At 41.3% G+C, this 23,453-nt stretch overlaps 1 protein-coding gene and 1 long non-coding RNA gene across 2 annotated transcripts in view; one reads left to right on the top strand and one right to left on the bottom strand.

Moving 5' to 3' along the window:
• ryr2b (ryanodine receptor 2b (cardiac)) overlaps positions 1–23,453 on the top strand; it is an 85,152-nt gene that overhangs the window by 17,705 nt on the left and 43,994 nt on the right. Inside the window, exons 19-52 of the mRNA XM_037782524.1 lie at positions 293–485; positions 717–936; positions 1,172–1,276; positions 1,453–1,556; positions 2,507–2,590; positions 2,802–2,961; positions 3,248–3,395; positions 3,670–3,878; positions 5,110–5,284; positions 5,489–5,697; positions 5,863–6,049; positions 6,390–6,522; positions 6,877–6,991; positions 7,317–7,477; positions 9,298–9,457; positions 9,669–9,755; positions 9,907–10,133; positions 10,430–10,643; positions 10,753–11,379; positions 11,499–11,699; positions 11,805–11,916; positions 12,052–12,192; positions 12,776–13,052; positions 13,248–13,362; positions 14,911–15,043; positions 15,365–15,468; positions 15,803–15,938; positions 16,748–16,934; positions 18,293–18,401; positions 19,545–19,665; positions 20,380–20,549; positions 20,983–21,203; positions 21,784–21,874; positions 22,466–22,606. Of these exons, the coding sequence (XP_037638452.1) occupies positions 293–485; positions 717–936; positions 1,172–1,276; positions 1,453–1,556; positions 2,507–2,590; positions 2,802–2,961; positions 3,248–3,395; positions 3,670–3,878; positions 5,110–5,284; positions 5,489–5,697; positions 5,863–6,049; positions 6,390–6,522; positions 6,877–6,991; positions 7,317–7,477; positions 9,298–9,457; positions 9,669–9,755; positions 9,907–10,133; positions 10,430–10,643; positions 10,753–11,379; positions 11,499–11,699; positions 11,805–11,916; positions 12,052–12,192; positions 12,776–13,052; positions 13,248–13,362; positions 14,911–15,043; positions 15,365–15,468; positions 15,803–15,938; positions 16,748–16,934; positions 18,293–18,401; positions 19,545–19,665; positions 20,380–20,549; positions 20,983–21,203; positions 21,784–21,874; positions 22,466–22,606 (5,777 nt within the window). The remainder of the gene's footprint in view (positions 1–292; positions 486–716; positions 937–1,171; positions 1,277–1,452; positions 1,557–2,506; positions 2,591–2,801; positions 2,962–3,247; positions 3,396–3,669; positions 3,879–5,109; positions 5,285–5,488; positions 5,698–5,862; positions 6,050–6,389; positions 6,523–6,876; positions 6,992–7,316; positions 7,478–9,297; positions 9,458–9,668; positions 9,756–9,906; positions 10,134–10,429; positions 10,644–10,752; positions 11,380–11,498; positions 11,700–11,804; positions 11,917–12,051; positions 12,193–12,775; positions 13,053–13,247; positions 13,363–14,910; positions 15,044–15,364; positions 15,469–15,802; positions 15,939–16,747; positions 16,935–18,292; positions 18,402–19,544; positions 19,666–20,379; positions 20,550–20,982; positions 21,204–21,783; positions 21,875–22,465; positions 22,607–23,453) is intronic.
• Positions 7,748–8,311, bottom strand: LOC119495766. The gene is made up of 3 exons (XR_005208555.1): positions 8,212–8,311; positions 7,927–8,111; positions 7,748–7,845 (listed from the first exon to the last, which is right to left on the bottom strand). It is a non-coding gene; the product is annotated as an uncharacterized LOC119495766 (long non-coding RNA).

Genomic DNA, 23,453 nt, shown 5'->3' with positions numbered 1-23,453 from the left:
CAACAGCAGCAGCAGCAGCAGCACTAATGCTTGCAGTGAGTGATGCAGCAACAATACTTTTGGTTTTAAAAAAAAAAATAGTTTATGCCACATTGAGATCAGTACAGAAACTTGCATTTAGTTTTATTTGAGTTGCTGTGGGGTTTTTAAAGTACTGTAAATCCTTGAATCTTAGAAACGTGTTGCTGCACTTAAATGCTGTCTGTTTTGAGGTTAGGAGAAGCTAAAAACAAACAATACAAAAGAAATCTGAACCCGGATGACTTCAAAGGCTGTGTCTCCTGAATCTCAGGCTGCGTGGGCCGCAGGGTGAGCTCTCTCTTCCCTCACCTGCTGAAAGATGACGATGTGGTCAGCTGCTGTCTAGACCTCAGTGCTCCCTGCATCTCCTTCCGGGTCAACGGTCTGCCTGTGCAGGGCATGTTGGAGAACTTCAGTGCTGATGGACTTCTTTATCCTGTTATCAGCTTCTCTGCTGGAGTCAAGTCAGTAGTGGAGATGTGTTTTTGTTTAACTGGTCTACATAGCATTAAAGTACATTTTGCTGTATTCACTAGGCTGTCCTTTTCTCTATAGTAAAGAGTAATAATAAATGTTAAAGAAAAGTCAAAACTTTCCTGAAACATCATTCTTTTTGTCTCACGTAATGCTTTTGTCTCTGTAAGGAACTCAATACATACAATAAATGTCTTCCGTGTCCTCTTTCTGGAACTCAGGGTTCGTTTTCTGTTTGGAGGACGACATGGAGAGTTTCGCTTCTTGCCCCCACCAGGTTTTGCTCCATGCTCTGATGCTTTGCTCCCGAGAGTCAAGCTGAAGTTAGAGCCATGTCAGAAATACATCTTGGATCATGGAGAGGGGAAACAAGAGCTCATTGGCCCCTTAGTACCTGCCACTCCAGTGACCTTTACTCCCACACCAGTAGACATCAGCAAGGTAAAAAAAAATCTGCATAGTCAAACAGATGTTATTAAAAAATCTTACTTTTATTTATTTTTTTTATTTTAGAACATTGATTTACCTTTTTGGACAGGTAGAGATTTAAGATTTAGAAAAATATAATATCAAATTGGATATAAAGATATTTATATCAAATTGAAGTTGATCCTTTGTGTAGAAATATACCATATCGATGTAGTTAAGTTACCTTTAACTCATATTACCCTCTTAGGTGGTATTGCCTCAACAACTTGAGGATATCCGAGAAAAAATGGCTGAGAATATCCATGATCTCTGGGCAATGGACAAGATTGATCTTGGATGGACACATGGACCTGTAAGAAATGAGAAACAACATCAGTAATTTTAATTACATTGCATAAATGAAAAATCACCTTGTCACATAGTATGTAAAAGAATAATAACATTGAATGCTTGACCTACTTGACTTGTCCAGCTCGCTTCAGTTTTACTTGCTGCATAAAAAACAAATATTTGCTTTTTGTCAAACAGGTGAGAGATGAAGTCAAGAGGCACGATCCGTGTCTAGTTGAGTTCTCCAAGCTGTCTGAGCAGGAGAGGAACCAGAACCTTCAGATGGCTCAGGACACCCTCAGGTGAGCTGTCTGCTATCTGCATCATACAGTACACAACATTTTTGAAACTTTTGAAACCTTTCCACTCCACCCACACAACACAAACAGCTTAACCCTTTGAGTCCCACAATAGACCTATTTTTGTCTTTTTAAGGGGAGTACAGGGGGTCTTTAGGAGGAGATAGCAGGTCAACAGTAGATGTCACATAGAAGTGGTGTACATCATCTGAAAGCTGGAATCCTAAAGAATAATTTGAGATGCAGCTCAGCACTGTGTGTCAAGTTGTTCTAGTCATAAATCAGTCAAAACCGGGCTTAGAACATTAGAATGAAAGTATATGATGGCCATTCCCATGCTCTATTATGTCTCATAAGTTGTTGCAGCAATGTTTGGGTTGATACCATTTGTTACACATATTTAGAGCTAAATTTAACCATTTTTTACCACTCGAGAATTGATAAAAATGATCAATAATCCCTCCAAAATACAACGTTAAGACACCAAGACCTTGAGGAGCACCATAGCAAAAAGCCATGATGTGATTAGGTATCAAGATGTTTTGACATTTGGAGATTCTGCAAGAAGGGCATTTTTCAGCGTTTAGATGGCAAGCACTTCTGTTCTGTACACTGCTCAGAAAAACCCTTATTGTCAACATAGCTAGGAAAGTCATCCATTCTCTGAATGCCCTAGATCTGTAGTTTGTGGTTGTAAAGTTTCATGAGGCTGTGATTATCCTATAGGTCACCACAGGTCATTTTAAAAAATGTAGCATGACCTAATTGGTACCAATTACTTAGGTTTTCTAGTGATATGATAGCTCTAAAACTGAGCCCGCTACAGCCTCTGAAAAATGTAAAGTTTGCCGAGGGCGCCGGCGCCCTTAAGGAGTGGAGGAGGTTAAATTTACATATTTTCGAGGCTTGTTTTCACGATGAGTGAATGATTTCTGTTTGTTTTTCTACTGGAGGACTCTCCTTGCCCTTGGTTTCCACATTGGTTTGACTGATGACCACGCTGAGGAGAGAATCAACTACACAAGACTAGCCACCAAGTATGTACATGTTTCGTTGCATTTTGTTTGGAGTCCTTGCACATATGAATGTCATGTTTGTCACCGTTTTTTTCAGCCTAGGATGTGAGTTGCCTCATGTCTATGTTTTCATGAAGAGTTTGCCTAGGGCAGCTCAAATTCTGAGTTTACGATATTTATTTTAATGTGATTTCCATCTTGACACGCATCCATTTTTTATTCCCTTTCTCAGGTATGAGCAGCCCAGTGGCTATAGACCGGCCCCAGTAGACTTGAGCCAGGTTTTTCTGAGCCCAGCCCTCGAGGAAGTGGTTCACTTGCTGGCAGAGAACGATCATAATGTATGGGCCAGAGAGCGCATCAAGCAGGGATGGACCTATGGAGCCCTACAGGTTTATGTTCTGTATTTCTGCATTGGCCAGACACTGCTGAGGAGGAAATGCATTTGAACAACTTGTTTTAGGTCCTAATATTGTATGTAACCTTAATCAAAATTAGCTTTCTTGTTTTCAGATAGTATTAAGAATATAGTATGAACAGGTATTACCTGTACATCGTCTCTCAGTCACAACATAGAAATGCACATAGAAACAACCTGCTCTGGCAACACAATCACTGATACTGTTCTCTTGCAAATGTAGTAGTCCATTTCTTTCCTCTTTGCGTCTGTGATTTTAGGATGTGAAAGCGAAGCGTAGCCCGCACCTCGTGCCCTACAGCCTTCTTGATGAAAGGAGTAGGAGAGTGGGCAGGGAGAGTGTCAGAGAGGCCGTCTGTACTCTGCTGGCCTACGGTTACAGCTTGGAGCCTCTCAACCAGGAACGGAGTATGTCTCAAAGCCCTGTCATCAATCTCATCCATTATAGCTCAGTTCAGTTCACTGTTGTTTATTGTAACCAGCATAAGATAATGCATGCAATGTTTAGTTAAGATAAGGCTCTGTTTGTTATCAACCAAATGAGTATTAGTTGCACCATTTTACAGAATATTCACAATACTGCAAAATATGTCAAAAATACACTGTTTTTAATGGGGGTTGAATGAAAATCAAGTTATTATTTTGGCAGATAACCATTTTTTTCTGCTTCTTGGATTTACAGCCACATTATCAAATCCATGTCTCTTCTCTGCCGAGAAGTGCAGAGTGTTCCGACCAGATAAATCCTACTCTGTGACCCGGGGGAAGTGGTACTTTGAATTTGAAATAGTGACAGCTGGTAATATGAGAGTGGGCTGGGCCCGACCAGGCTGTACCCCCGATAAAGAGCTCGGCTCAGATGACCAGGCGTTTGTCTTCGATGGATTTGAGGTGAGATATTCAAATTTGAGAGTTCTTAATATGACCGCAATAAACGTCAATAAGCCCACATCACAATGTGACTTTGTTAAAGCCCCAATATGGATTTTTTTCCTCTTGTCATAATAAAACATGGCTTTATGTTCCCACAGTTCTTAATTTCCTCTTACAGTATACAGAATTATAATATGACTGGATCTAATAAAAATTCAAAATCTGTTTACAAACTGGTGAGTTTTGGCAGTGGCATCGGAAATGATGCCAGATGATGTTTCGTAGAGCAGACAGAGACAGAACTGTGGCCTTATGCTTATCCTTTTCTGTAAAACAGCCGCCTAATGAGAGGAATTGAAAGAATTAGAAACAAAATATCTAACTTCAACATCCGGGCACTATCATCTGAATTCAACCCCGGTGCGTGACCAAAAACACAGCTGTAATTAAGATGTGTGACCCTGATTAAACAGTGCCAGCGCCAGTACCAGTTTCTGCTGGACTATTTCCATATTATTTAAAGATAATAGACATAAGCGCGGCCACTGTTATCTGCTGAGTTGAGTCTGATGATCTTGTTGGCATCTTATCTCCAGCTGTGCCTAATGGTTTTTTCACCTCTTCTCCTGTTCTTGTGTGAGGCTTTTACACTCCGGTAATTGAAATTACAATTATGACTAGTATCAATTAGGTTGTAAATATATAAAATGTGGGTTCTTCCTAGTAAGAATTATATTGCAGATATCCAGAATGCTCATTCTGTATTTCAAAACTGCAATTGTGGATATCTGGAATTGAAATTCCAATACAAACATGAATGGCAAAAGTGACGTCATTTGTCCTAGGAAGAATGTCATTGTGGATGTCTGAAATGTTCATTTTGATTAGGAAGAATTGCATTATAGATATCTGCAATACATATCCAGTCTAGCTATTAAATGTTAAATTGGCCACTTATACTTTTTAAGGATTTAAAGATATCTTAAATAGTATTTTGAATAAGAAAAATAAAGTTTTAGATATCTCAAACAATTCTTACTAGTAATAATGTCATTGCAGATATCTCTAATTGCCATTCTGACTAATAAGAACACAATTTAGACTAGGAGGAGAAATATTATGTAAATCTAAAATACATAAAGTGTATTTTGGACAGACATGAGTGTAAACTTGACTGGTTGGCGGAGGCATACAAGCACGAGGCGGTAATCTAGTTCTTTCTAACTCCTTGTCTTCCTTCTGCTCTCAGGCTCAGTGGTACCATCAGGGCGTTGAGCCCCTGGGACGTCCGTGGCAGAGAGGCGATGTGGTGGGTTGCTTGGTGGACATGGCTGAACGCACCATGATGGTCACGCTCAATGGAGAGGTGCTGTTTAATGACAGAGGATCAGAGCTGGCTGCCAAGGACTTTGATATCGGAGACGGTCAGAAAGAGTTTTTTGACTTTATACAGTGTATTTCACAGACTTAGTTACTGTTTATTAAACTGAAAGTGAAGACATTGTTTTTCAATGTGGCAGTGATATCCTTTTTTTTTGAGAAAGTCCAAACTATATCCAAGACTTAAATATATTTATTAGACGGAAAAAACATTTTTCGTCCCGTCTCTCCCCATATTTCCCATACAGGCCTGTTGCCTATGGTCAGTGTCGGGGTGAACCAGGTGGGAAGGCTGAACCTGGGTCGTCAAGCGGGCTCTCTGCAGTACTTTACTGTGTGTGGCCTGCAGGAGGGCTATGAACCATTTGCTGTCAACATGGCCAGAGACCCAGCCCTGTGGATGAGTTGGAAACAGCCTCAGTTTACCTCTATAATGCCTGATGATCACAACCTACAGGTTAGTTTTTACCAGTCTACGGGCTTTCGTTTATCTAGTAGCTTGGTGAATATGTCTTCTCGAGCATGTAGTATTGTGCAGTGGCTGTGTGGGCTCCAGAGTCGCTTATTGCACTGCTTAATTGACAGCAGTGATCCTGAAAATCTCGTTCAAATCTTATTCAAGGTCACTAGAGTCGGTGGCTCAAAGGATTCCTTATCCAGCCTGAGGGTTTCTCAGCGGTTGTTTGCACACCACGGCGGAGGCAGTGAGATGGGCTTTTACCGGCTCAGCATGTCCATCCAATGTGCTGCCATCCTCACAAGCCCTGCGGGGGGCGTGCTTCCACTGGCCTCCAACTCTCTCTCTCCAGGTTCAGATGCTATTACATCATGTCATATCATATACAGTGTGTTCAAGTTAGCCCCAGAGAACTGGGTGGGAGAAATAAAGGTGACCTCACAATAAGGACCACAATAAGGATTTGTTTGGTTCCCCATAGGTTCAAATAACAAATTACATTACCCCCGATGCAGCATGTCAAAATGACGTAGCTATTACGAGATGAAAATTGAGTGAAAATTGACTGTGTGAGATCTGTGTAAGTGTTCTTTGCAGTTATCCATTGATATTCTATCCATTCTGACCTTGATGTGTTGTTCTGCTTAAGCTCCCCAGGGCCCTGCTGTAATTAATTCCCATTGTCCTTTTAGGAAGGAAAGAGCAGGAGGAGGTGGACTCTGACTTTGAAGTACTGATGAAGTCAGCCCACAGCTTTGCTGGCTCAAGAGATGAGCTCAACCATAAGGATCATAGTCACGACAAAACATCAAGATTGAAACAACGGTAGGTTGTGGAGAAACTAAAACTGGGATCATATGTAATGAAATGTATGTTATTTGGAACATGGAAGAGTAAACACAAAAACATGACATTTGGGTCATTAGTGTTACTTTAGCTAGAGTAATAATGTTCCTGTTATTTAGAAATGATATCTGTATGCTTGTCCATATTTGTCTGCCAGGTGATTAAAATGACAAAAGCATGGTTATGACTGAAGTTTTCCCCAAATGAAATGACAAAAAAACAGGAAATGAAGATTGTTAAAAGAAACAAACAGAGCAAACAGGCCCTCTGTCTCACCTCACTGCAACGTTCATTGTGCTGTGTACGAATTAATGTGCATTTCTGTTCTGCAAGGTTCATGCTGAAGAGGACTAAGCCAGAGCTGGTCAGCAGCAACTCATCTGCACGGCTTCTAGAAGATGTCGTAGTCGACAAAGATAACCATGATCACCTTATCCAGAGCTCCAGAGTAAGGCTTTCATTTGCTCATCATCTCATCTCATAACCACAGAACATACAAAAAAAACAACGCTAATGAGAAAACTAAATATTATGTACTGTTACTTCTAAATAATTCAATAACGCCCATAAACAACAGAGAAGGTGAAATGTATTTGGACACTTTGCTGCCTCATAGTGCGCTAAAATGAAACTAATTGCACTGCAGGGCTTATGCACATACATTTTGCAGCTCTTCAGCTCCTTTCTGGACCATGTAATTAGTCACAATAAGAAAACATAGATTGCAAAAAGCAAATACCGAACAATGACACCAACTGCCCTCTCTGTTTCAGTATTACTATTCAGTGAGGGTTCTTCCAGGCCAGGAGCCGTTCAATGTGTGGGCAGGCTGGGTGACCTCTGACTTTCATCAACACAACACGACTTTTGACCCTGACGATGTCCTCACTGTGACAGTCACCCTCGGAGATGACAGTGGCAAAGTCCAGGAAAGGTTAGTATACACCAAGACTGTTAAAGCTATATTAACTCTTGTGAAAAAGTTCTCAATCGTCCTCTTTTGAATTTTCATGACAAATTAGCAGCAAACTGCCAATATAGATGCACCGTTTGCAATATTCATGGCCAATTTCAATTTACCAATTTTCCAAGCCTGACCTGCCCATTCCGATTTTTCCCCAATTTCCTTACTTTCTAAGAACTATAATTTATCACGGTGTGGTACAGATTGTTCCAAACGCAGGACACTGACAAGAGGTTGGTGAAGTTTTAAGAAGGTTTATTGAGAGACCAGGCTGGACGTGGGTGAGTGATGTAGGCAGGCTGAGGTTGCACCAGGGTAGCAGAAAGGGCGACAAGAATCTCGGAGGACAGGAAACAGACACAAATTAATACAAGTTACAGGAATAAAAAGGATCTTATTACTAAGCTTGGCATAGCTACCACGGTAGTTGAGATAATGATCTGGCAGGAGTGGTTGACAAGCCGGGGTAGATATACTGCAGGCTGATGAGAAGCAGGTGTGCAGACTGGGAGGGATGATTAGCTGATTGCAGACAGGTGTGTATGATGAGCAAAGCCGAGAGCCAGGAGGACCACGCCCACACACAGACACCGACACCGAGGTGCTGGAAACACAAGAAACACTAGGAAATAAGCCGGAGCACGGCCATGGCCCTGACATAATAGACAGCATACACAATTGACATTGACTATTAAATAACTTACTTTTTTCCAAAACTGCGCCAAGTTACAGGACCTACTCTTACTCAAACAAATCTCAAAATAAAAGTGCTTAGGGCTGACCCAAATGCTTCAAAGCTTCAACCGTTGCCATGGTAATCGACCTCCAAATCAGTATTCGAATGCTTCATTGTTGTTGTTTTTTTAAATATATATGTATGTATGTATGTAATAATAATAATAATGTATAAATCCCAAAATAGCCCATCAAATAAGGAATAATCCCACATCATTATTATCATTTTTCATATTCAACATGAATTATTATTAGTTATTCTCAGATGGATATTGCTGTTTTTTGTGTAGAGGTGCGTGTGTGTACAGTAGTGCAGCAGCAGCACTGTCCCAAAGCTTTGAAACCCCAAAAATGGTATTCGGGACAGCCCTAAATGTGCTCCAAGTTACTGGACAAATAAAATCCAACTGAAAATTAATTGCACCTTATCCCACTTTATCCAACATGGAAAAACCAGTGCAACATATAACAACACACCCAATGTCACTTACATCAAAACTTGTTTTTAATACCTGCACCTACCGGACCTGTTATGAGAGCCAATACCCAACCCGCTAAAATATGCATCAGCCATCTGAACCCGACCCGCAAACTGCCAATGTTATGCGTAACACAATTGTCAGGAGGATTGAGGACTGAGACAAGGGCTGAACGCCACAGCGCTTGGTGTCTGTGTGTGTGTGTGTTTGAGAGAGAGAGAGTAACAGAGAGAGGGGGAAGAGAACATTATTACTAACTTACTCGGAACGCACGTTCACTTTTTGGCACGCCTGCCACGAACCTGTGATATTTTCCTTCCCCGGAACCCGCACATCATTATTTCACACCGACAACGTGAAGTGTGTGTGTGGGGCTGTGATGTTACTGTCTGTGCCGCTGTCTGCGCAAAGTGAAACCATCATGCGGCTTGTGTGTAAATTTGAGCGACAAAAAAATCGGATATATGACTCGGATCGACCGGTCATGGCTGATCAGCTGGCAACCGGCCGGTTTCAACCGCTGGCCAATTGATTTGTGCATTTCTAAATTAAACATATTCCTATCCTTTTGCACAGTGTGAAGCGGTGCAACTGTTACATGGTGTGTGCTGGAGAGGCAACAGGCCTGTCTCAGAGTCGGAGAAGTGCAGGGTTGGAAATTGGCTGTTTAATCGACACAACCACTGGGCTTCTCACGTTTACCTCCAGTGGAGTGGAAATGGCCACCTTCTACCAAGTAGGTCACACAGGAATCTACTAATCAATATTTTTGTCAAAGTAATACGTGTTTATTAATCTAAATTTAATACACATTAATCCTCATTTTGACCTACATGTATGTCTGTTACGCTTGGGAAAATCACTTATTGAAGTAATTGTAGTGATTAATGTTTAACACGGAGCATCGCATTGTTAACCTGAGGTAGTATTGTTTCACCGTAAATCAGGTGGAAGCCGGTACAAAGCTGTTTCCGGCTGTGTTTATCAAGCCCACCACGAGCAACATGTTTCAGTTTGAACTGGGACGCGTCAAGGTAAAGGAGCTTTTATTATTTAACCCTGTTAAAGACATTAGACATTTGACCTTTGTCTGCTTGTCAATCAGTGTTTCACCCTGTTTTATTCTTTATAAATGTCGAGTTGTCTGTTACACCTTTCCCTGTATTTGTCTTCCTCTCGATCCAGAATGTGATGCCACTGTCAGCAGGTTTGCTTCGCAGCCAAAGAAGGAATGCCGCTCCTCAGTGTCCTCCAAGGTTTCAGGTCCAGCATCTCAACCCGGTGTCGTGGACCAGAGTACCGGACCGTGCATTAAAGGTGATGGTGGATCGGCCAGATGAGCACCACGGCTGGAGAGTCCAATGCCATGATCCCTTGCAAGTCATGACCCTTCAGATCCCCGATGAAAACAGGTTAAAGAGCTGGAATAAACATGTGTTTTTGCAATTGGACGTGCAGATTTAAATGCACAGGAAGTGATGCATGTGTTGTTTATCGTGTTGCTTATCAACCCACGTGCCTCTTGTTCCGCTGTGATCTGCAAGCACCAGGCAGCACACGCTTGGTTAGTGTGTAATATTCATCACTAATGCAACAGGCTGTTGCATTTGGTGGCGCCTTTGTGCCAAAATTATCAACTAAAGCTTTAATTTGATCTTCAGCAAGCAACAACACTGACACTGTCTTTTTCGACGACATATATGTCTAGGTCTGTTGACATCTTGGAGTTGTCGGAACTTGACGACCTCTTGACCTTTCATCACCACACTCTCCTCCTGTACTGCTCTTTATGCGCCCTTGGAAACACCAGAGTTTGCCATGCCCTCTGCAGTCACGTGGACCAATCCCAGGTCCTTCATGCCATTCAGAATCCCCACCTCCCTGGCCCACTCCGCTCTGCGTTTTATCAGCTTCTTATTCAGGTGATGCTTGTTTGAGTTCATGTTTTTTCTTTAGGTAACATTCATCAATAACAGGATGAGGAAATGTTGGTCTTCGGAGTGTAGGTAAATGAGTATTCTTGTTCTATAGGTTCACCTCAGCAGCCACACCGCAGCATGTCACCTGATGAACCACGAATACATTGTGCCTATGACTGACCAGACCAGGGAAATCACCCTCTATCCCAGCCCTGCTAATGGTGTTAATGGGGAGAATGGTCAACCTCAAGAAGGCATTTCCAGCACTGGTCTCAGCACATCCCTTAAACCACGGATGCATTTCTCATCTCCTTGTTTTGTCAGGAGTGATGGGATGGACGGAGACGCAGCAGGTGAAATAGCCTGCACAGACAGTCCAGAAATCCCTTTGGACACATTGAAGAACCTGACTGTGGAGATGCTGACTGATGGAGTACGGGCTGTGGGTCAGGGTGTGAGGGATCCTGTAGGAGGCAGCATTGAGCTTCTGCTGGTTCCCCTAATTAGACTGTTCTACACTTTACTGGTTATGGGGGTATTCGGGGATGAGGATCTGGGGAAAGTTTTGAGACTGATAGAGCCGAGAGTCTTCTCGACAGATGCCGAAACCCTCGAGAAGGAAGAGAGAGAAGAAGATGGTGATGATGAAAAAGAATGGAAAGGGGGCAACGAAAAAGAAGATGAAACGCTTAAACAAGGACTTCTCCAAATCAAGCTTCCAGAAGCCGTCAAACTTGAGGTGAAAGAACTAATACATTTCTTTGACGCTTGTCTTTCTTCTCCTTCCATTTGATGTAATTTTGGATTAGCTTCAGATGCTACATTATTATATTCATATAAGATCTTGTTTTTCTCCAGCTCTGCCATCTGCTGTCCTACCTGTGTGACTGCCAGGTGCGCCACAGGGTAGAAGCTGTGGTCGCCTTCTCTGACAACTTTGTGGGTCAGCTGCAGGAGAACCAGCGCTTTCGTTACAACCAGGTCATGCAGGCACTCAACATGTCCGCCGCTCTCACCGCCCGCAAGACCAAGGAGTTCCGCTCACCTCCACAGGAGCAGGTTGAATTTTCTGTGTTATGTTAGCCAAGAAAATGAAGGTATAAAATGCTGTGTTGTGGTTTCTGGAGCTGTGCACTGTTTGTGTCATCTGTGACCTGTCTTTAGATCAAAATGCTGCTGAGCTTCAGAGAGGATGAGCAGCAGGAGAACTGTCCTTGTCCAGTGGAAATCCAACAGCTCCTGCAAGACTTCCACCACCTGCTCAACACACACTGTGGTTGGAACACTTTTTTTATTTGACTGATTCATTATTAGTCTCCATTGAGCCAGGCCACTATAAAATTAGCTTTGTCAAGGCACTTACCGTGATTGCCACCCAGTAAATCTCATCTTTTTGGCTGCTATTGTGCAGGCATTGAATTGGACAGTGACACAGCGGATGAAGAGGATGCCGAGATGTCTCTAAAAGATCGACTTCTCAGTCTGGTGGCGAGAGTCATTGGACTGAAGAAGACGCCGATAGAAGTGGAGGGGAGTAGACCGCAGAGTGCCAGTAAGTGCATCTATGTTGTGAAAGCCCTTTCTTTGTCTCACTTTGTACATTTTTAGGCCTATTCATTTACGTGCACATTGGGATCGTGTAACATGTTTTGATTCAGGATCAATACCATATAGAAACATAGCTGAGTTGTAATAAGAGAGGGGATGGGTGAAAGTGGATATGTGATCAGGGATGGGCATTTTAAGCAAAAGAACTATTCGATAATCACTGAGAAGCTTTAGGCGCCAACAAAGATAGTAATCATATCACATCCATACATGGTCAGTAGTAAACAGCTGTTAAATAGTAATAATAATAATAATAATAATAACAGTAACTATATTTATTTATTTTTATCATGCTGGTATCGGATCAGTACTCGGTATCGGCCGATACCGCAAGTTCAGGTATCAGAATTGGTATCGGGAAAGGAAAGAAAATGGTATCGGAACATCTCTACTCTCCATTGACGTATCTGCTGTAGCAGGTCCAACTAAATCTTTGTGTTGGACAACTACCTAAATGTTATAACATGACCTATTCAGTCTCCACTTTTCTGCTTTTATCACTACTTCACCTGCTGGTATTTCTTCAGAGTCCCTCAAAACGCTGATCTCTGAGACGATGGTGCATTGGGCTCAAGAGACTGAGATGGAGGACCCTGAACTGGTTAGGGCTGTCTTCTCGTTGCTGCACCGCCAGTATCAGGGCCTTGGGGGCCAAATGGCAGGACACCTCTGCAGAGCCTATACAATCAGCCAGGCGTCGGTAGAAGACACCATGGCTCTCCTGTCCTCCCTGAGCCAAATCCGCTCCCTCCTCAGTGTCCGCATGGGGAAAGAAGAGGAGCGGCTGATGATCAGAAGGCTAGGGTAAGGGGACATTTGCAATGCGTCTTGGGTTTACTTCATTTGACACCTCTGGATTATTGTGAGCTTGTGTAATTATTTCTATTGGTTAATTTCCAACATACTGTATATGCATCATAATATCATTTGTGGTGTGTAAAATATTCTTACAGGTTTTTTTTGGGTTATTATTCTCTGCATGCTCTGTTTTATACACAGGGACATCATGAATAATAAAGTTTTCTACCAGCATCCAAATCTAATGAGGGCATTGGGGATACATGAGACAGTGATGGAGGTGATGGTCAATGTTCTTGGGGAAGGGGAATCAAAGGTAAGAGACACATTTATACTGGTAATATGGAGAAAATGTGTGCAACAAAGACGCAGAGGCCTCATTTATAAAAGTCTGCATAGAATCCACATTAAATGTTTACGAACGTACAAATGAGGAAATTTATATACGGCATAAAATAATCTGATTTATAAAACCGTGCGTACGCCTGCCAGTACACAGTTTCCTTTGAAAATCCCAAACCAACTTGGAAATGTGCGCACATGGATCGGCCTCATATCCTGCCCTCTACACGCCCACATTCAACCATAAATAGTCAATGCAAAGCACCTCATGAATGTTTCTGCATTGAAATTAGCCTGTTGATCAATGGTTCTTTACGGTGAATCACAACAACTACCAAGAGGAAGACCAAGAAAAGGAGTTTTTCTGACACTGGGAGTGCCAGTGCATCCAGCATGCAGCATTACGAGTGTCACCGCAGTGTTTATATGTTCACAGCAATCACACTGATGAGACAATCAGTTGTAGCCTATCCCCCATCCATTTGAAAATGGAAATTAGGGCAAACTTGGCCTGCATTATGATTAGGACACATAATGAGGATATGGAGTATAACGATTGTGCGAGAGCTGACCCTGGCTGTATTTACGAACTTTGACACTGTGATAGTTGCATCGGATTGCTGTTTTGCAGTTTGTCTATATATACTATATTTTTCCTTATCTAATAAACCAGAAATAAATAAAGTCATGTTCACTGCAACAATTTAACACACAAAAAGTCTATGAAAATTAAAGTCGTACTTGGTGATATAAACACAGTGTTAGAAGATATTATTAAAAGTATTGACACTCTGTTCTACAAATTCTTTAATGCTATTTGATGTAATCTTGTGATCTTGGATTTCTACCACCAATGATGATAATTTCATCAGCTGCGGTGGTTCACAGCTGACCACGATCGTTGGTAGTCCGGCCCTCTCCTGCGCTCCGTGATTACAGACAGCGCTGATCAAATATTGAGCGAAATTTGATTAGAGTTGGCTTATATGTTTCACATTTGAAAGGTGCTTATGCAATAGTTAGGTTCAAAACACTGCTGGTTTGAATGTTTATGATAAAGTGGATCTATGAGTATGAAGTGAAATAATAATAATGCCTCACATTGAATTTCTACAATCTGACAATTCACCACCTCACCATCTGTTTTGCCAATTTCCCCTGTCTCATTAATGTGCATACGCATGGGTGAGATTTTCCCTAAATGTACTCACATTTCCATGTCAAGTTTTTTTTTTTATAAATCACAATTTATGCATAGAAAGTGGAATACGCATATTTTAAGCCCTTTTTTGTGTGTACAGTGATAAATAAGGCCCAAGGTCAATTCATTAGTTGGTTACTTGGTATTGGTATTCCATAGGTCATGTTCGAAAGGTAAAGGTTGAAAAAGCCAAAGGTGAAACACTGTGTTACAGCCGAATCATTAATAGAGCAATAACTCCCTGCAGTACAGTCAGTTGTATCATCTACCGCCTCACGTCTTGCTTCTCTTAATATCCATGCATTGATTATATTTTCTCAGGAGATTACCTTTCCCAAGATGGTGGCCAGCTGCTGTCGATTCCTGTGCTATTTTTGCCGCATCAGCCGTCATAATCAGGGAGCCCTGTTTGACCATCTCAGCTACCTGCTGGAAAACAGCAGCGTTGGCCTAGGTAAATCTTATTCTTTCACTTTTCTGTGTCAGTAGTAACAGAAAGCCCTAGTTCGTAGTGCTGTTGCAAGGCTGGCATTCAATTTTCAACATGTAACATTGAAAGTTTCACTACGGTAGTCTACCAAGTAAGAATTTATTGCAGGACTGTTACACAATAACACATAATACGCTTTTACTCTTTGTGAGGTCATTATCTTGCACAAAATAACCCTGTGAAGGTGTTAGGAGGTTGTCCCTGTGATGAAAAGCCCCCAATATCCTGACATTATACATAGTTTATGAGTTGGTGTTCAGATTGTTTTATGACTTCGTCCCTTAGCTTCACCATCCATGCGTGGGGCCACTCCTCTGGATGTGGCAGCGGCCTCCGTTATGGATAATAATGAACTGGCCTTAGCGCTGAGGGAACCTGACCTAGAGAAGGTGAGTTCATATTCTGTGCCTTTCCTCTACAGTACTGCTGTAAATAGTCTCCATTATGTCATATATACAGTATATTATGTCTGCTCTGGTATATAACTAACATGCTCTGCCACTCCATATTGTTTCGCAGTGTGATTGATTGATATTATTTGATAATAGATATAAAAAAAATACATCTAACACTGCACTGATTCCTTTACTTTCATTTGCATTTGGGTGTTTAGGTGGCTCTGTCATTGTCTGTGAAGTCTTAGTTGTCTTTGCTGTACCCCATTAGTTGTATAGTAGATGCAATGACTCGTTATCTGTTAAACTAATCTAATTTACTATCCAGGTGGTTCAGTACCTTGCTGGCTGTGGTCTTCAGAGCTGTCCGATGCTAGTGGCTAAAGGCTATCCTGATATCGGATGGAACCCTGTGGAGGGCGAGCGTTATCTGGATTTTCTACGTTTTGCTGTCTTCTGCAATGGTAACCTGTTAGTTCTACCCATAGTTCTCCTATTCATAAGACATCCCGTGATAGTTTAAATGTAGCAATTCTGTAGATGGGTGTTATTCTGATTATTCCAGTCAGTTTATATCATTCAGAATTGACCTAATTACATAAACTCTATTGTCCCATTTGAGAAATCTGGTTGGCTTGATTATTTTATTTGACCATTTGTTTTTAAGTGAATTAAATTTTTTTGGCAGTCTTAAAAAAAACAAAATTATTTAATTAACTGTATTATTTATGTATCCAGTTGCACATTTGATTTTTAACCTATTCAGGGCATTCATCACTTCTCAGATATTTGCTTCAGTGCTAGAATAGCAAGAGCCAAAGTTAAACAAAGTTAAAAAGGCACAAGAGGCTGCGTCATGTCATGCTCCCAATTAAGTAAGCTATTTGCAATAGAGGTAATTAACTCTGCGGTTCTCCTACTATCGATTTTCTTACTCTGAACTGGCGCCCTCAAGGCATCAGTTCAAATTGTCCTTGAGGGTGTTGACAGTTCAGTCAAATGGGATTGAATTTCCATACCAAGTACCTCTCAGTGATTTCAGCTGCATCTGTTTTCAGTCTATAAGCTGTGCATATATTGACCTGGGTATCATTATTCTATCGGTCATCTTTGTGTGTTTTCAGTTTATTGATTTCCTTTCCTATGAAATCAATTAGAATATCTGAGAAAATTAGAATCTAAAACAAACAAATGCCCTCCCACACACAATCCACCATTTCTTCCAGCCCACCTGATGGTTAGTCTTTATCTTCTGTGTGTTTTCTGACCCCAGGTGAGAGTGTAGAGGAGAATGCTTACGTGGTGTTGAGGTTGTTGATTCGTCGGCCTGAGTGTTTTGGACCTGCCCTGCGAGGTGACGGGGGAAATGGCCTCCTGGCAGCCATGGAGGAAGCCATCAGGATCTCAGAGGACCCTTCTATGGACGGACCTTGCACCACCTACCAGTCCAACAGAACACTGTCAGTATTAGATGTTGAGTACTGAGTGTGTGCATGTATGTGACACATAATTTAGTAACCAATACTGAGTTTCCACCAAAAGTTCCCGGGACTATTAGTACCTGGAACTACTTTTCAAGGAACTAAAAGTTTCCTTTTAGCACACCGTTGTCTGCGTTTCCACCGCGTCCTAAAGACTTGCAAAGATTAGGCAAACTATTCCGCTGACGTATGAAAAAGCAACATGACATGGAACGAGGACTGCTGGTGGTCACAGAGGTTAACACACTCTGCAGCCTGCAGTTCAGTATGTCCGCCTGTTTCATCTAAAAAATCACATTCAGTACAAAATCACGAAAGTACTAACCCCTGACCAAGGCCTTTTTGGGGGATTAAAAGGCCCTATAAAATGTCCCCAGAACTTACTTTAGACCCCGGTCCCGGCAGGCGAAACGCGATGAGTTCCTCAAAATGTTCTTAGTTCTAGGGGAAAGTTCCTGCGGTGGAAAAGAGGCTTTAATCAGGTGTCATTAATTTGATAATGCTGCAATCAATACAAAATTATTTTGATTCTGTACTTTAAAAATTAGTTTAATATCGTACACACACAACGTGTCTATGCATGAAAAGCTGTCTAATGGATACTACTGATTTTGACCTCAGCAGTTGGCAAGAATACAGACAGTTTTAGTGCATCACATTTTATTTTCTATTTTGTAGTGTAGAGAAATACTCCTAAAATAAGTTTCAATGATTTTCTGCTGTATCACTTTTTCACACAAATGTATAAACTCATTGATTGTGCACTGAAAGTTCACTGGCAAACGGAATCGGAGTTCAAAATGAGTACACTTAACCAGCGTCAAGAGATTTTGTACGTGGACAAGGATTTAATGTAAATGCTATACTTTTTGTAAGAAGCATTGAAAATCAACTATATATAGCAAAACATTTCATTGGGTACCAGCCTGTTCAGCACTGTTTTTTATGCCCTATCATAATAAGTCCCAGGAGTAATTTTCTCTCAGGCTTTGTGGAGCATTTCTTGGCTGGAACACAGCTTCTGTGTTCAGCCGACCATCCCTTGGTAAATAGAGGTTAAATAAGCTAAATACAACGCAATAATGACACTGATTATTTATAAGATGCGTATTTGGGATTCATGTAGGGTGGGAGCTGACTGCATCTCTTCTATTGCAACTGTCAGATTTTTAAATAAATATTAAGGTCATTTGAAATTAGGAGGAAAGATCTTATCTCGCTAATAGGCTGCTTTATTTAGGGACAATCAATCATTTGATTCTGTTATAAAATTATGATTAATGATTTATTTTAGTTCATGACAAGCATTTGACCGCTATGATTGTTTCCTGTAACAGAGATGTGGTCCAGGACAATGATGATGACCTCATTCACATGGGGCATGCCATCATGACCTTCTACTCGGCCCTTATCGACTTGCTGGGACGCTGTGCTCCAGAGATGCATGTGAGTGTTTTCCCAGCTTTCAGAAGCCCTCCTGCATCAATATCCGCTAATGTCTCAAACTATAAAGCCTAATGGAAAAAGTCTGCAAACTGCTTTTTAAAGAATGAGTCAGAATGAGCCAAACAAACAAACAAATTGTCAGCTTGCTTTTACCTTTCCACAGAATGGCCTGGTCCACTTACTGTATGTTCAGACATAAAACTGAAAACATTTAAAAGGTAACTTTGGTATTTTTCAAGCTGGACCCTTTTGTCCCATGTTTTTGTGTCTAAGTGACTAATGGGAAACGTTGCAAAGTGGTCGCGCACATCTAAAAAAAAGGTTTAAGGCAGGTGCTGGGCTAATAGAATACAGCAATGAAAACATAAAGGTCTGCACACTGTAGCTCCCTTAAGTGCAATTTATTGGCACATCAATAACAATAGATTGTGCTTGAGGGAGCTACAGTACACAGACCTTTATTTATGTTTTCAGAAGTAACTAATGAGAATAACATTTACAGGATATTGAGAGTAAATGACTTACGCCTGTCAGAATTTACACACTAGGCCAGTTTAGGGAGTGAGCATGTTTACCTGACTGTCAGCATGAGTGCATGATAAAAATTGCCTTTCGAAAGGATGCATTTTTTTTGTCTTTTAAAGTGGCATTAAAGTGCAAAGGCAAAACAAGAGAGGGACATTTTTTGTGTTTCATCTTTCAAACATAAAGGCTGTTCAAAATGCCTTATAGAAGTCTCAAAATGCATTACAAACTTTAAAAGATATTGAAAAAGCAAATAAAATTGTAAAAAAGTAAACAAAATGACAAATTAACAGAACTACAACACTCGCAGGAAGAAAATCTGCAAGAGTTAATGCACAAAAAAAGTTTCAGAAAACAAATTAATAAAACAGTCTACTTAGTGTCTCTGACACAAATAACGTTTGTACTGCAAAATGGGCTGCAACTCAACATTAGGACGATGTCTCCAATATATTATAGAATCAGTGTACATCCTTACACTGACGATACAATATAATACAATATATGTACATAATATATCTTTATTTGTTACTGTATCATTGCGTATTATGCCTAACAGGAATCCATCATAAGCTGTAATTGACTGACCAAAAACAATGTTTTTGAATTGTTGTCCAGTTGATTCAACGAGGCAAAGGAGAAGCCATCCGCATTCGAGCCGTTCTGAGGTCGCTCATCCCCATTCAGGATCTTGAGGGAGTCATCAGCATCTCCTTTCAAATTCCTTCAGTGTCTAAAGGTCAGATGAGCCTACCGGCCAATCTTACTACAATAAATTCAGCTCGTATTAAGCCATTGCACAGAAAGCTGACTTGTCTATGGATGCCTATTATAATTTGTAACCGTAAGATCTTTTTTTTAATTTACTCATTAGTCATTAAAGGCAGAATGAGTATGATTTGTCCATTGCGGTTTGTAAACACAACATTCAAAGTTGGCCTCTCCTCCTGGCTCAATGACACTAGCCAATGCGTTTAGTGATCTTCAGTCTTTCTAGCTAATGGGTATAGTATTTGTGTCCAGACAGGAGAATTTAGCGGAGCTTCTCAATCTTTCGACTCAGACGACAACGATTACAGCGTCAGCTACGGCAGAACAGAACCCCGGGGGGAAAAGGGGCAGAGAAACGGCCGTAAACGTCCCGAACACAGCAAAATGAAAAGAATAGAGAAAATACAGGCAGAGGGCTGCAGGGTCTCTGCAGATACAGACACCGCCACACACTTCTAGCGGGTCATAAGTGATGATTGAGAGGGATTCTTTTTTTTTATCAATCTATACATTGTTTTTTATTTTTACTCATTATGCCTTTAAAGTCTCACTCCAAGATTATTATAGTTAGTCCGCTTCCTGTCATGTCACCATCCTGTACAAGATGGTGACAATGGTTGAGTTTTTATGTCAAGACATTGTGTCATAATATCTGATCTTTACTTTTCATTTGTTTGTCCAGATGGTCTTGTGGTTGAGCCTGACCTATCTACAGTGTTCTGCCCAGACCACAAGGCAGCTATGGTTCTGTTCCTGGACCGGGTTTATGGCATTGAGAACCAGAATTTTCTTCTCCACCTACTAGAAGTTGGCTTTCTGCCTGACCTTCAGGCAGCTGTTTCTCTCGACACTGTGAGCAGAGAAAATCGTATTGTGTTGCCCTGTTCACCTTCTTGATAGAGCCAGTTTAAGATTGTAGCAGTGACATGTGTGACTCCGTATTGATCTAAGCTGCAGGAAAATATCCACTTCTTGTCCCTAGCATTGACTGTACCATATTATAATATTACTGTGATTGTTGAAAATCCTTACTAACAGGATCAATTTGCGTCTGAAAAAAATGTGTGCAACTCAGATTTCTTCTAATGAATTGGTGTTTTGTTTTCCATGAAACTTTATAGCATGCCTCCCTCCTGATACAAGTAGATTTTTCAGCTTTAATCTTAACTCTTTGTTCAATCTGCCTGATCATGGGCCCCATTTCTTCTTGCTGCCTCTTCGCTCCATCTAGTCTGTTTTAGTTCCACTTGGACTCTGTAAGAGTAACCTCTCTTTTCCATTGCAGGCTGACTTAGGGTCCACTGATATGGCCCTGGCCCTCAACAGATACCTGTGTACATCTGTGCTTCCCCTGCTCACCAAATGTTCAGCTCTCTTCTGTGCTTTAGAGGACCACGCTTCGCTGGTGGATTCTCTCAACCAGGCAATCTACAGCCTCTCCAGAGCTCTTAGCTTGACCACGGCTCAGAGAGACACTATTGAAGATTGTTTGTTGGCTGTATGCAGGTACTGCTTTTAGTTGGTATGATGAAAACAACCTACAGAGTTAGGGTTCTGTCTCTGCTGATTGCAAGGAGTAGTTGCTGTTGTTGTCTGCAGATAGAATATTGATTTTTCTGCAAGTTGTCAATATGTTATATATGTTATGCATTCAATGTTATTTTTTGAAGCTGCATCTTCTGTGGTCTGCCATTTTTAATTCATTAACTTTTGCACCATTAGTTTTCTATATCCATTGATCTGACGGACTTTTTGCTGTTTGACCAAATCACATGTTGAGAAGAGAAATGAGAAACAGCAAAAAAAAAATTTAAATTGTGTTAATTGATGCAGACGCATATTCCCACTCATTATGTTTAATGAGTCACCATAAAGCCTGTTTTAGCCCAATTTAGATGTAATTTACCAAAGTCAATAACAATGTTGACAAATTAGTTGCATCTTGCCCATGGCATCTTCTCAATTATATGTGACATTCTTCTGAGACATAATAATCAGTCATGACATCATTCATCTGGTGTGTGTGTTGGTGGATGTGATATGTATCTGCTCATGTGACTAATTCTGCCCTCGTTGGCGTCCTCAGTAAACTTCAACCATCTATGATGCAGCCTCTTCTTCGACGTCTCGTCTTCGATGTTCCCCATCTCACAGACTACAGCAAGATGCCACTAAAGGTGGATAAACTAATTGCATTTTCCTACAGTATACACCGATCAGCCATAACATTAGGACAGCATGGGCACCCTGACTGGTCTGCAGCTACTCAGCCCCATACGTAACAAACTGCGATGCACTGTGTGTTCTGACACCTTTTCTACCGGAACCAGCATTAACTTTTTCAGCAATTTGAGCTCCAGTAGCTCTTCTATTGGATCTGACAACACGGGCCAGCCTCCGTCCCCAGGTGCATCAATGAGCCTCGGGTCTGACCCTGTCGCCAGTTCACCGGTTTTCCTTCCTTGGACCACTTTTGGTAGGTCCTGAACACTGCAGACCGGAAACATCCCACAAGAGCTGCAGTTTTGGAGACGCTCTGACCCAATCGTCTAGCCATCACAATTTGGCCCTTGTCAAAGTCGCTCACATCCTTACGCTGGCCCATTTTTTCTGCTTCCAACACAAAGTTCAAAATTCAAAATGTTCACTTGCTGCCTAATATATCCCACCCTTAATGTTATGGCTGATCGGTGTATGTGAAAACATATTTGCATGCCAAGTTAAAATGATACATTTTATTGACTTTGGTCAATACTTTCATCCACCAGCTCTTGACCAGTCACTACGAGCAGAGGTGGAAGTACTACTCCCTAGCTGGAGGGCAGGGCGACCAGGATTTGGCCTCTGAAGAGGAGCTCCACCTGTCTAGAAAGTTGTTCTGGGGCGTATTTAAGGCCTTGGCAAAGAAGGTAAACCATAATGAATACCTGTGTCAATCTCAAAATCACATTGAAGCTATTTACAATTGGAATACAGAAGAAACCGCTTATAGTGATCACGGTTACAGCCGTGATCAACCGCTTATATGGATCAAAAAGCTTGGGACGGAATCATTCCTTTACAAATGCTGTTTAAGTAATCCGCTTATAGTTTTCATTTTAGTTCTTTTCATACATGACAACATATGAAAAACATTTTAAAACTACGTTAGACTAATGTTAATTGAATTTTTGTTTTGTTTTTTACTTTACTCTCCTGATACTTTGCCTCGTGGACCGTCTGATTTCCGGCTGAATACCTGATGCTACGTGCACATTGATATCTAAATTGGAAAAGGAAAGTAATTTTCTCTGAATAAACAATTAACGCGCACGGGGAAAGCGCTTGTGGTTGAAGCAGCCCTCATCAAGTGGATTGATAATGCCTCGTCACGTAATGCCCCTAAAGGGAAACTCTGCAAACTCTCTCCTCTGCACTACAGCGCCGGCAGCTCATGCAGACCGGCGCCCGTCTCCCTCCATACCTCCACCAAGTGAGAGAACGAGGAGCCCCGGCAAAGGGGCGCCGTTCTGCATGCATGCTCGTGCTGCAGAGCCGGCCAAAAACGGCACAGCGTCACCCTTGGCGAAGCGATCCGTTTCATTACTTTGTATCCATGTAATAAATATATAAATGTCAATTAGATGGTGATCTGCATTAGAACTGATGCACAACAACAAAATATTGGCTTTAATAATCATCCGCTTATAGTAATCAATTTGACCCAGACAGACGTGATCACTATAAGCGGTTTCCACTGCATCTAGTGCAGCGCCC

Source organism: Sebastes umbrosus, chromosome 10 (assembly GCF_015220745.1).
Source record: "Sebastes umbrosus isolate fSebUmb1 chromosome 10, fSebUmb1.pri, whole genome shotgun sequence".
Classification (NCBI taxonomy): Eukaryota; Metazoa; Chordata; class Actinopteri; order Perciformes; family Sebastidae; genus Sebastes; species Sebastes umbrosus.
This window is presented reverse-complemented; position numbering and strand designations above follow the sequence as displayed.